Raw genomic sequence first — 13,886 nt, 5'->3', positions numbered from 1 at the left:
TATACACTTTTAGTATTACAGACTTCTACTAAAATAGTAGTAATTAAAAGAAGAACTTCATATAGAATAATGTGTTGTTTTTGGGATACCAGCGAATGCAACACAAAGCCCGGTTAATGAAGTTCTTGTTATAGTAAACAGGACCAAAGTTGATCATTTGGAAAATGAATGAATGATAATGATAGTATAATGTCATTTATTTCATTTTTTTTTTTTTTAAATCTGGACTTTGGGTTTCCCAAATACTCTCTGAAAGGATAAACCAGGTCAAGGACTTCCTCCAAAATGCCTCTCTTAAAATAGCTGCCCTCTCATGCCTTCTCCTCTTGAAAGGGCCTCAGTACAGGTCTGTCACACACAAGGCGACATTATGAGACTGTGGTGCTACAAAATGTGCTCATCTTAAACTGGACTGAGCTTTCGTACAACTTTACTTTTTTGGTGACGGGAATGAGAAAATATATCGTAACTAAGAAAATGGCTCCCACATGGCACAAAGCAAAGCCATATGGCAAAAAGTGACCTTTGGTTGGAAGAAAGCTGAGGTTTTAAAAACCCTTTCACATCTATTACAAGCTTTTAGCCCAACGCTCTGTATTGACTTATCAAGCAAAAAAAAACAAGTCAAAATATTAAGCTCATGCCTTTGTTGTGGAGGAAATGCCTACTATGAAACATTTGCAGCGTGTGCAGTTAGATCTGCTCGGTTTTCGAGTTGTCTGAAAATAGCTCTGTCAAGAGACCGGGAAAGTAAATATTGCGGGCTGTGGCGGAAAAGACTGTTTTTGTTTACATGCCAAACAGAAATAGGCTAATGTGTTTACAACAATTACAAGCAGGAGTGACATTTGTAATGCATTTTGGTGAATTTGGTGGTTTGAAACAACCGCAAATAAACAGTAAAGACAGAAATAGATTTATTATTCTAATAATAGACTAAAATGGTATCTAATCTCTGCCTGTGTGCTTCAGTCTATCATCACAGATTTGACACAGGCGCAGAGAGGCTGCCGAGTTCTGCCAGAGAGAGGCGGAGAGAACAGCAGCTTTTACCGTAAGTCATGAGTCACTTCAGCCCACACAACTGGACCTCTGCCACACTCGCTCTGTGCTCTTTTTCTTCCATTAGTCCCTTCTTTCTTAAAGTCTTCCTATCCGCACAGGGTCAAGTCTGACATGGCAACCGATACTGCTATCTATCACCAGTGGGCTTCTTCCTTACAGCAGCTCAAGAAAAGCTACAGCAATGATTGGGAACAAGATTTTGTGTAGAAATAAAGAGCGTGGTAGAGGAGCAGGTGGAAGGGGAGTTGTTGAAGGTACTACAGTGGCACAGTCCCAGAGGGCAGAGCATGGCCTGGTTTGACAGCTGTGTGAGACGTGAGTGTGCGCAGTGCTCAGGGGGGAGCACCTGCCATGGCCGCGCTGCTGCTCTGAGGGTGAAGCTGGGACACTGTGGGGGAGTCGGCAGGGGATCAGGGTGTGTGTGCGCGTGTGTGTCTATGATTGAAGTAGATCGAACACTACAATAATTGTAGTTGTCACTTTATGGCCATGAATATTGCAGCTTGGTCCAACTAGAAATGCTAGCAAAAGTTAGGGCTTGTCAAGATTAGGGCTGCAACTAACAATTATTTTGTAATCGATTAATCTATCAATTATTTTTACGATTAATCGATTAGCTGTGAATGGTGTAGGAATTTTATTTTATTTTTTTATTTATATCACAGATAGCTTAAAGGACAACTAAGCACCAAATCAACTTTTCTTAGCTTATAAACTGCATAAATATGTTTCTTATAGTGCTCTCTACACGTCCTGGTCATTTTTTTTACATTTTAGTGCAAATTAGATAAAATCTCCCTTTTGAGCCAAAAAACTTCTGTGTGGCTCTCTCTCTCCATTTTCGGTTGAGCTATTTGAATTTCGTGCCCTGTCTCTCCATTTGCTCTGGCCTCTGTGTGACGTGACTTTGTGCTGTGTGACGTCCGTCGCTCTGGCGCTTGGGGTATAAAACCAGCCGAGTCTCGCACACGCCCCCGTAGCGAGTTGGAGTTGGAATAGCGAGCGAGCATTTTACATCGATTTTCAGGTTAGCAGTATATTAGCATAGTATTTAGTTAGTTCTTTAGCGTTTCTAGTGTAGTTACTTTAGTCAGGTAGTTTCGTAGCGTGGTTAGATTAGTTTGATTTTGTTATTGTGTGTTAGTTTAGATTAACGGAGTGCATTTAGTATAGGCTAGGTGTTAGCATTAGTTGTAGTTAGTGTTATTGTGTGTAATATTAGCGTGTAGTGTTTGTTGTAGTCTTGTTTGTCAGGATGGGGAGAAAGTGTAGTGTTGTGGGCTGTCATAGTACTGTAGGGTTACATTACTTTCCACAGGACTTAGACTTTAGGCGCCAGTGGTTACGCGCAATTGGCCTGGGGGAAAACTGCGAACTCCCGCCTTATGCTGGAGTTTGCAAAGAACATTTTACGCGTGATTCCTTCGCCAACTTGATGGAGTTTGAGCTTGGCTTTGCTAAGAAGCGCCTTTTGAAGAGCGAGGCTGTCCCCACCCTTGGTCTTCCACAACTGAGGATGGAGCTACCAACACTGCTGCCCCGCCAACCCGGAGCTTTCGGGCGCCAAGCTGAGGTGAGTGAACAAAGTCATGACCAAAACAACTAATATTGATGATTTGGCGCTTATAATAGCAATCTTTGTAGCTGCAGTGTCAGACACATAACGTCAAGAGCTGCAGACTTGTCACCTTTTGGCGGAAAACGCCGTGGCGCTGCTTGAGGATGTGTTGATGGAGTAAACTAAAGGGAAATGTTTGTTGGAGGCTCTATTCATGAAATTTACAATGTACAAAACACTACAGACCCTAACTGTAAAAACAAAGTAGGTTTTCATCAAAAAATACTACATTTTTATCTCATTTGTGCTCCGTTTAAATCTGTGTGAACCAGAAAACGATTAATCGATTACTAATATAGTTGTGAACTATTTCAATAATCGATCAGTCGTCAATTAATCGATGATCAAGATGAACAAACTAAGATATTGTAATGTAATCATCATTACAACACTACAGAGTTGTGTGGTAAACTTAAAAACTGCTAACCTGTAATATTTTGGCCTGTGCTCCCATAAAGTCCCAAGCACCACTAAAGAAAACCTCCTGCCAGTGGTGTTATTGTGTCTAATTGTGTTCATCAGCAGTGTGAGGAAAGCACTTCTCTTTGGTCCGTATGGTGGGGAGCTGACATTGCTTTAATACCGCCTCTGGTGGCCAGGAGTGACTCCAAAAGACACTTTTTTACTTGCACTTAGAAGTTTTGTTCGTTTTTTTCCTAAAATATTGCTATGACCCATGTGACAACACTGTCCTGGGTGTCATATTTTTAACCACGCTGTTTTTTGTGCAGCAGAAATAAAAAAAGTGTATGCCTTTGATTGCCAGGCTCTGGAGGCTCAATCAGCGGAGCATCCCGCCTTTTTGCCCTTTTAAAGAACATGCTTTCTAAGAAGAGAATGAGCAGCCATGTTAATTTCACGAACAACAAGGGACCATTACCATGAATGGGGCTGAATGGCTAACGATCGATCTCTGCTATGTTACATCTATGAGTGGGACATGGGAGCTCTGTGCTTTTCATACTGGTTTCCGTTAGCAACAGGGAAACAAGGACAACCACAGATACAATACATTAACCATATAGGGCTGGGACAAATACACGTTTACTTTAATTAGGTTCAAAGTCCCACCATCTGCACCACTTAATAAGATACATGTGCAACAACATGTACAATGAATACTTATTGACTGAGTGGAAAGCCTATAAGTGAGTGTGGAGATGGAATGAGGAAGTACATGCCACTACTAGTACCAAGTTGAGCCACGCCGGGATAACAGTGAGAGGCAGTATGTGACACCGAGCGCACTAATCGCTTGAGCGTTTCATTACGTAACAAAACGATGCTCAACAATCCTTTAATTCAATCAAATCCCACAGGAGAAACTACACATTCAGTCACTTCAGGAGCAGCTGCGTGCATAACAACTTAAAGAACAGCTAAACAGGAATGTCACGACTGTTCAAAACATCTGTGGAATACAAATAAGGTAGAATTCATAGGAATAGAGGTGAGCGATATGGACAAAACTTTATATATGGGTTAATGTCTTAAAAAAGAAATAACAGACTTTAGAGCAGTGGTTCTCAACCTTTTGGAGCCGCGACCCCCATTATAACAGTTCATTAGGATCGTGACCCCCGCCTGGGTCAGACCATGGGAAAAACAGGGACATTAACCTACATAATTCTAAAAAAACAAAGACAAAACAATGGCTACAATAAAATGAATCAAATTTAGAACAAATAATGGCACCCTAGTATAATAGCAACACCATCATAATAATATTAAAATATACATTTTTATCTATATGCTTTGGCGACCCCCCAAATTTGTCTCGCGACCCCCAGGTTGAGAACCCCTGCTTTAGAGTAAGGGAGAGCAGGGTGGGTTGGGTCAAATAAGACAGTTCTTAGCTTCACTACCAAGATACTAAGCATGCACACTCACTAGAACAATTATAAACTTGTAAATAATAATGCTTTAATATTCAATAGAAACAGTAGGGCAGGGCGATATGCCCTAAAATCTCTATCACGATATAAAGAAGAAATATTGCAATAACGATATATTTAACAACGGACAAATGAATTCAAAATTCCAGCCTTACGCCTATTGGGAAGATTAATTCAAAGATATTTCATTATTTTTTTCTTTTTCTTTTTTACACTCTCAGTGTTTATGCTGCTCTGATGGAGCTGAGCATAGTATAGATTATATTGTATCCACAGTGATATAAAAAATGACCACGAAATCAAAAAATTATATCGCGATAACGATATGCCCCAACCCTAAGAAACAGAATCATATTTTTTCCCCTGGTGACCTGGTTGGGTTGGGTTTGTCCAAGGGGAGGGTTGGGTCACTATTCTGAAGGGTAGACAAAAACATTTATTTATGACAGGTTGTTTATTGGTAAAAGTTAAAATACTGAAACTTTAGGTAAGGTAAGGTAACACGAAACAGGTCATTCACATATAAAACTTATATTTTTATTTTGACAAAAAACAGTAAACCATGGTGTCATAACTGAACTTGATAATCTCTGAGATCTACAGGAAACATAATAGATGGAGCAGACCTGTCAATTCATCCTACAGATAAAGGAGTACCTACAGTAGCATGAGAACAACAGTCTCTGAACTAATAAGTAAGTTGTCTTCCTTGTCTGGGTTTGCAAACAAAACAAGAGATCCACAATAAAAGGCCGTCTTGTACGATCACTCACAATCACTCCACAGAGTTGGGTACTTCACCAAAACATGTTCACCAGGTGTCTATTTGTGAAAGGCTTGGGTCATCATTGTCGTCTGTGTGACCCAACCGTCGCCACAAAATCCTCCAGCCAAAAAAACATATGGTATTTATTTAGTCAATGATTAAGACAACTACATTAAATTTTTAGCTACTCCAGTCTTCATAAACCGTAAGTCACATCACATTCTGTGACCATGACCTCCCAGTTTAGCCTGGTCTCTCTTAATAGCTCTAAAGACAGTGTAAGAACCACCACCCTCCTCTACTCTGAAAGTATTTCATTCGATTTTTTTAACTAGCTCTTTGTTTTTCCTATTGGTGATAGACTCAATATTGTCATTTTACCTATTTCTCAAACAACAATATTATTTTTAGACGATATATTGCCCACCTTTTCATAGGCCTGACAGGGACAAATAAAGTCTTTGTGCGAGCCTATGAGAGTTTCAAAGAGCGGTGTTTTGCTGCTGGCTGTGGTCTCCAGTATGCGCAGTGGAGCAGTGAATAACGGGCACACAGGCGTCCGGAACAAAAACAAAGAGTTATGTAACACTGAGGCCCACTCCGGAGTAAGAGAACATACTCACACACACACCAATACACACACATACAGGAGTAAATACACTGATTCTCCTTGCACTTTTCAGGTTACTGATGACGCTCCCATGTGAACGATTTACCATCAGACTAGACCATTTGTGCACCCTGCAGAGAGGCTGTTTGTCGAATGATACAGGTTTAGTTTCACTCGTGTCTGGCCCCGATTCAGGAAAAACACCTCTCACAACTGCGTCACTTGGCTAATCTCTCCCAGTAGATTCTGCCGGTGCGTTATATTAATCACCTCCTCTTTGAAACCGCTCTTTGGAAATCGCAGTGGAGAGGGATGTTTCTGTACAGTGGAGCCCGTGATGTGACGTCGCTTTGGCTCAACGCATTGGGGGAGGGGGGCCACAGACTGCAGCTGCGTCGGCCAATCGGAGCGCCGAGGCGACGTGCAGCAGCCGGGGAGGGGGGCTGGTAATATGGGGCGAAGAGGTGCAGTCTCCTCCCCCACGTGTGTTCCACTGTGCTACGGTCTCAGCAGCACCTCCAGCCAGCGCCGATACAAATCCACTTAATACACTTGCAAATACAATGAACTGGGTGCTCTTACGCGGTCGACGGTGAGTGTAAACAAAAACGCCTACATGTCTTATCACATTCAGCAAACGTATGTTTAAAAAAAAAACAGGTCTACACTTTGCAAAATCAAATCAATTGGTTGATTAATGTACTCATGGCAGGGTAATGTTTGCAAAAGACGTGTACAGCTTGCTACATGTATCTACCTGGATTTTGTATTTTAGGCACAAGCAGGGTTTTTATCTTGACTAAAACTGAAAGTTTGAATTATAAAAAAAACAACACAATGAGAAAGAATATGTAACGGTTGCAGATATAATGATTTGTAAGAAATGGCCGACATACTGTCATCTATTTCGGAAGAGGCAGGGTCCCATGATCGAGCAGCACTGCCCTCGAGATCAACCAACAGTCCACAGTTGACTGGTTATTACTGTTGTTACAGCTAATGATTGATGATATGACACCATTACAAAAACAATGATCGGAAAACTAATATTTGCATTTTTCTTTACTCAAAGCCTGGGTCTAGTTGGAATTGCACACGTTCAACTCCCAAATCCAAACCTACTGTGTGATGGTAATAAAAAAAGATATCAAAACAGATCAGTCACCATCTTTCTTGACGGCCCATTTGAACGCTCCACGTCTTGTGCAAAGCAAGAACGCAAGAGAATTCCCCATTCATCAAAGACGCACATCAAACAGCAGCCTCCGGGGCCCTTTCCCAGTAAACGAACAATTTTCTACTTTAAATGAGCTCCTAATTCTCCAAGAGACAGAGATGAGAAAGTGTCTCACAAGTACTTTCGGACGTCACAGGGAAATTTTGTTCGAGAAAGAGATTGTCGCAGGAGAAGGTGGGGACCAGCGACGAAAAAAAAAAAAAAAACACACAGAAAAACACAGCACACGACCTTGAAGATGAGTATCCTTGTGGAAGTGCACACGCAGCACTCCAGCCCCTGAGGGAAACTCCATTCTTTTACATGATAAGTACAACATTACTGTCTGTGGTGTTCGCTGCCTGTTTCACTTACAGAGGATTGTTATTGATTCATCCAAACAGGCATTGATCAGCAGTGCAATAATACACACTAAATACATAAAAGAGCTGACGGTAATGAATGAATAATGAGCCGTTATTCACAGCTACAAATGGAAAGTGCATTTGTTTTTTCCAACAGTGTATTTCACAATTATCAGACAGAAGACTATTAGATTTATTATAATGACTGAGATTGAAGTCCGATGTCAAGTGGCTGACGGAGACTCGACGTATAATGAGCGACAAGTGTCTCAGCTCTGTCTGCTTCCACCTCCTGTGGGCTTTAAAGTGTGTGCGGCAGAGAGCCTCACCAGAGACACCACTAAAGGCTTAATTACGAGTGAATAACTATGAGACTGTAGTTAAGAGGACAGCCCTGTCGTCATCCGTCACATTCACATAAAAATGTGTTTTGAGAGTCTCACTGAATGAGTCTCAAGGACTAACACAAAAACACAAAGCTACAGACACTGGAGAAATTATGAAGAGGGAGCAAGAATTTACCTGACGTGCTTAATGGACTGGATCATGTCAACATAACAATGTTAGAGTAATCTGCCGCAGCATTTTCAACACCAGAGCGTTACGTTTTCCTCAATTCAAGTTTTATTAAAAGCCCACAATCACCGAGGGGCATTTCCTAAAAAGAGCAGTACATTGCAGTCACTAAACTGAGCGATAACAAATAGGCTACCCTAGACTAAATCCCCAAATCTTGTTTATTATTTTTTCCTTTTTTTATTTTTTTGCAAATCTTCTTATTTATCTTTATTTAACAAGGAAACATTGCTATAAAACCTCAAATTGGGCTCTGAGGATTATGTCAAGAGACATTCACTTCATCAAAATGTTGTTTTATGTGTCTCTTGTGTATATTACAAGTTTAGACTGTGCACAAACAGTAGCTCATTAATACAAAGACTTCCTAAGCACTTGACAAATGCTACGCTGAGACTCGTGCATCCTTGACTTCAAAGAAGCTGTGCTCTAATAACCTTTTTGGCTATATTTACATGCTGCTCACCAGGACTACAAAAGCCACAGTGACTCCATCTCACAATGGTACTGAATCCGAGAGAGAATGAGAGAGAATCCAACAAATGTGCGAAAGGTAGTCCTCCATATCAAAACACAAAGCTCTCAAATATCAGACAGTCATCACATTGTAATTATGTAAAGAAAGGTAATAATAACCACAAGTGAGTAGTAGCAGCACAAATACGGACTGCACAAATAATTACAGTCTTACCCTGATCTTTTATCATTGATTGTAATTATCTTTGCAGTCCTGGTGTAGTAGTAGCCACGTTTGGTACAAATGTCTTAAATATAGCTTTGCACCCCTGAAAATGTAGTTTAGCTTAGGCCCATTTCCTCTACAGTCTCTCTTTACAGTTGGTCCCTTGCTGCAGGTGGGCGCATTAACTGTTTGTTTGTGTCACAGAAATGGGAGCAGAGGTGTCCTACACAGGGCCCCTGAGCTTCACACAGCTCCATCTGTTGCAGCCGCTCCCACAGGCTCTTTATAACACCCCTCAAGTCAAACAGCCCACCTGCTTTCAAATCTACAACATCTCTCTCCTCCTTCTGCCCGCTCCTCAGCGCCTCCCTGGTGGCCCCTGGAGCTACTGCAGTGTTCCCATGGCGAGTCTGAAGTTGGCTGTTTATTCACGCTGGTCCAGTGTTCCTAATTACTTCCCAGTCTACAGTCTGTTAGTCTCACATCTGCCTCACAGTAGTATTCGTCAAAGCCATACACATTGCCTAAGACTCTTCCTCGCAGTGAATGAGGCACTTGCAGTGAAAACAAACTCCAATGCTACAATTTTAAAATATGGCATTCAGAGCAAACCCCCAGCACAACAGCTATCCTATAAAAGCATCCTGCCCCTTTGTCACAACTTGTTTGGAAGAGATGTGTAGCTAATCACTGTGAAGAAAGTGAATCAAACCGCCGATCGAATACAAGACTAATGACTTTTCTTTCTTTCAGTGCTTCAAAAGCTGCTATCAACAGTAGTAATCAGATTTGGTCACCCCCACAGAGACATTAAGGCCTTCTCCCATCTGCCTGCTTATGTCAACCAGGAGCTCTGGGTTTGGGCTAAGTGAGTCCATCACTGTCAGCTCATGCTCAGGCATTAGAGCCACTGAAGACAAGTAAGGAGTACTCACCTTTGGTTATCTGTTCTGTGGCCTGGAAAAAGAAAAGCACATTTTGATGTAAGAATACGCTCAGAAATCAACATCCTCATCTCTCTATAAATGTGTGTGACTATCTAATAATACTTTCAATGACATTTATTTATTTATGAACATTTTATCAGAGGATCAGCCCCAAGAGATGAATCATCTCGTTTTCATGGGGGTCCTAAAAATGTCCAAGAAAAATAGAACAGAAAACAGCAGAGTAGATGCAATCAATCACATTGCATTGATGTGTTGAGAAAATGTAATTTAAACCATAAAGGGGTATTTCAGGGTTTTTGACATTTCCTAGTTATTCAGTGTAGATTTTTTTTTAATTCATGCAGTCTTTATATTTGAAGAGTTTATTGGTGCCAGGCTAGCGCATGTCTATGGCTACTAGTTACCAGTGTTATTAGCAAAAATTTAGAATTCACATCCATCGGGGAAACGGGTCTATGGTCAGTGAGATTATAAGAAAGTGAAATGTCTGGACTTTTCTGGTTGCTTCATAGGGGGGAATATCTTGGAGGGATCCGGTGACTGAATAGCACAACCTTAAGTAACTAACTCCCAGGGACAAGTTTAATACTGTCTGACATCATTAGCTTATAATACCTTTTCAGGGAGAAACTTCTTGATTTTCTTCTCGTCTGTGTCCGACCAACTGGTTCCTCTTGGATTGTTCCTCACTGCTAAAAAAAACACAGGGAAAAGTTACTACTTTGCGAACTGTGGGACCTATTTTGCAGTGTAGAGCGACGGTCCTAAGAGTATGTTTTGTTGACATGAACATGGGCACGAACAAAACACTGTGTAATAGTTGGTCACAGGACAAGCACGTTGTCATTCACACTTCTACAAGACTCCGGAGAGCACGTCTATATCGAACTCTTCAGCCCTCCCGGCGTCCTCACTCAGAACTGAAACTTTGTTTTAATAGATTTTAATATAAGGTCACTAAACAAGCGAGGACCTGATGCAGTAAAAGCAAAAATAGTTCAAAAGACAGTGCACAAAGACTGAAACCTCCATGACTCTCATGCTGCCAAGCCTTGGCTGCTGCAGGCGACTGTGCTGTGTGCCATCGCCTGGCAACAAGCTCCCCGAGGCCCAGCGGCAGGCGAGAGGAGACAGCCTCCAGCGCTACACCAGAGCTCGGCACGGCGACAGACAGCGGTTTGCATGGAGTCGCAACAATGACCACAAAGGATAAACGTGGACAGGCGTCAATGACCCTGCTACAAACCTGAACATTCAATTAAACTATTTCCACAGTGTTTGGACAAGTCACAAGAACCCATGGAAATCTGACTCCATGTATGTGATTTATAAGTGGTAGAAGTGACAATCAAGCTAACTCCACTGAAATAAATCCTTCAAGGAAACAAAAAACTTTATCACTTCACTGAGGAGTGTTAAGAAACATTTTTGTATGCCATGGCTCAAATTTGACAAAAACACAATCAAGTCTCGAGATTTACAACATTGCAGTGGTCCAAAGTAGATCTGCATTTTCCATTAACACAGTCATAAGACATAAGCAGATAAGATCAGTTAATATTGTAGCTACATTACACTCACTCAGCGTTCTGTTCTTCAATCAGGGACTAGTGGCTGCACATCTTTAAACCCGTTCCTGCTTCACTGCATTATATGGCTTGTATTACGGAGGATTGTATTGACACAGAAGCTGGATATGGAGCCAGCTGCTGTGCTAAATATAGCTGCTTCTCTCAGTCAGAGCGTTGAGGCTTGTGTCAGGACGGAGCGCAGAGCGAGAGGAGCTAGGGTTTACGTGAACCACCGATGGCCCCTGACCTTAGTGAGTGACAGCTGAGAGAGTAACACACAGGATACACCTCTGACCCACCACGGCGCTGTGAGAGCGGACAGTTTACTTTCGAACAGGACGGGGAGGGCTGCAGCTCGTGCACCTGTACAACTAGGATTTTTTTATGTTACTCAAATCCGCAGCACATTTTGTAAACATAAGCAGTTTCCAAAGTCAACTGATAGAAGACAAAACAAGATAGTCATCTACATTTTCTTTTGAAAAATGGTCTCCAGCTTTAAGCCAGATTAAGATTTAGTATAGTAGTACATATGCAATTTCTCCATCTGTGAGATCAATAAAGTACCATCTTATCTTATATAGTATATAATATAGCATTTTAGTATTACTGCAATATTCACATGTTATCAAACATCACGCTGATTTTTTTTTTTCATATTGTGCAGCCCTAATGGTACACATAATAATCCTGACATCTGAGGTCCTAATTCAGTGAAAAATGCTTAAAGATACAAGGCCCTTTTGTCCAGCATGTTAATATGATTGTATCTGAGACAGTGTTCAACAGTCACAGGTCTTTTTGTCATTAGCTTATTTAAATATAATGAGTTAACAGAGTACAAATACACTAGCCTCTTGATAGTACTGTTAGTACACAGGGTAGTCGGAATACTTGTCCATTTCTATTAACTATAACAGTGTAATTGTGGCATGCACTGAAACGATTCCCTGCGTACAAATTCCCTCTCTGCAGCGTTCGACGTGGGGAAATACTCTTGTGTGAACACTAGAGACGCAGGTCAATAAGCTCCTCTCTGTAGTAGAATTACAGGCTGCTGTCAGAACAACAGGATTAGAGCCGCAGCCTTGTGTCCCATAAGCCAAACACCACACACAGACTGACCACAACAAAACAAGAGAGCCCGGAGAGATAGCACATGTATGTAAACAAGCCTAGACCTGCTACAATCATATCCACGTTGGTTTACAAATGCATTCCGAAAAGGTTTATAGATTTGCAGAGTTAATGTCTTAAAAAATGGCCTCTGCATCACAATGTGCTCAAGTGACGGGCCTAGACGTACAGTGGCCTATGATGATGTGATGAATCGCGAAGGAGGTGATGGCAGAGTCGGCTGGAGATTAGGTGAGAGGCTTGCTTTGCGAGCGGGGGATAGGGAAGAGGTGCCAGACGACGGCAGTGACTGGGCACCGTGCCAGGAAGCACCACCGCTGCCAGCCAAACAAGAGTACACAGCACAGCGAGCCCTGGGAAGAGTGCGCAAACAGCTACTAGTCTGCAGCCACGAATACCATGCACAATCGCACAAAGGGAGGACACTCTGAAAAGCGTGGACAACGAACAGAAATGTATTTTGTTCAATGTTTATTAGGATCTCCCCATAAGCTGCCCATTTCAGGTCTAGCCTTTTCTTTTGACAATTTGCGATCAGATTTGCCGTGTTATGTTTTCAGTTCATGATTTAGTTCAAGTGCACACCATACAAGTCAAGTCAATCATAATGAGAAGCGATGAAGAGTGTTTTTATATTAGGTTTAAAAAGTGCCAGGTAAGCACTACCAAAGTCCTTGTGCAAAGAGGATTGCACTTGTAATGCACTAGTAATGTACTTGAAGCTATTCTCAGTGCGGTCATGTTAAAGCTTTCTGACCCTCGCTAACGACAAGGAAAAAAAGAAACTAAACGCTGCGCTCCCTGGCACTCGGGACAGGCCCCAAAATAACTTCCGTGGACGCGCTCCAAATGTGCTGCCTCCCGTCCAGCGTCTGTCATCTGCCAACAACAAGAGGACACTTTTACAACAGGAGCGGGGGCCCCTGACCAGTCCGCCGCATCAAACAAATTCACGAACAAATGACTAATTAAACTCCCATCACACAGCGCCGGGTACGTTTGTCTACGTCAGTCAAAGACACAACTGTGAAAGAGTGCAGTTCTCTGGGACCAAATCTTGTCAATTGGTTTTCAGTGTATTCTAAAAGCAGATATTTGTGGAATAATTATAAATATGAGGCACTTTAGTGAGAGTGAACTAGCAGGCTAATAATCATTACCGTGACAGTGAAGCTCCTAGAAACATGCTTATTCATCCTTGATAAGTATTGTAAGTGTGTAATAAAAGTAAGAACCGAGTTTATTGTGATGTAAAAATCTGTGTTTTGAAATGAAAGGATCCCAAAACTCTCATCACAAAGCTGTAAATCCCATCACTAGCGCTCACCAAAACACAAAAACTTTACTGCAAATTCAGATTTTGAGTTGTAGTTGAGTTGTGCAGTGATCCAACTTCTCCAGTGCTGACAGGACACAGCTCAGCCTTTCCACCGCA

At 41.7% G+C, this 13,886-nt stretch overlaps 1 protein-coding gene across 3 annotated transcripts in view; it reads right to left on the bottom strand.

Annotated features, from left to right (window-relative positions):
- LOC306968691 (trinucleotide repeat-containing gene 6C protein-like) overlaps positions 1-13,886 on the bottom strand; it is a 41,349-nt gene that overhangs the window by 26,020 nt on the left and 1,443 nt on the right. For all 3 annotated transcript variants that reach the window (XM_079564162.1, XM_079564161.1, XM_079564163.1), the window contains exons 2-3: positions 10,359-10,435; positions 9,729-9,750 (exon numbers count right to left, since the gene is read on the bottom strand). In XM_079564162.1, the coding sequence (XP_079420288.1) occupies positions 9,729-9,750; positions 10,359-10,435 (99 nt within the window). The remainder of the gene's footprint in view (positions 1-9,728; positions 9,751-10,358; positions 10,436-13,886) is intronic.

This window comes from Gobius niger (assembly GCF_951799975.1).
Source record: "Gobius niger genome assembly, chromosome: 10".
NCBI lineage: Eukaryota > Metazoa > Chordata > Actinopteri > Gobiiformes > Gobiidae > Gobius > Gobius niger.
Note: the sequence above shows the minus strand (reverse complement) of the source record. Positions and strands in the feature narration are given on the sequence as shown.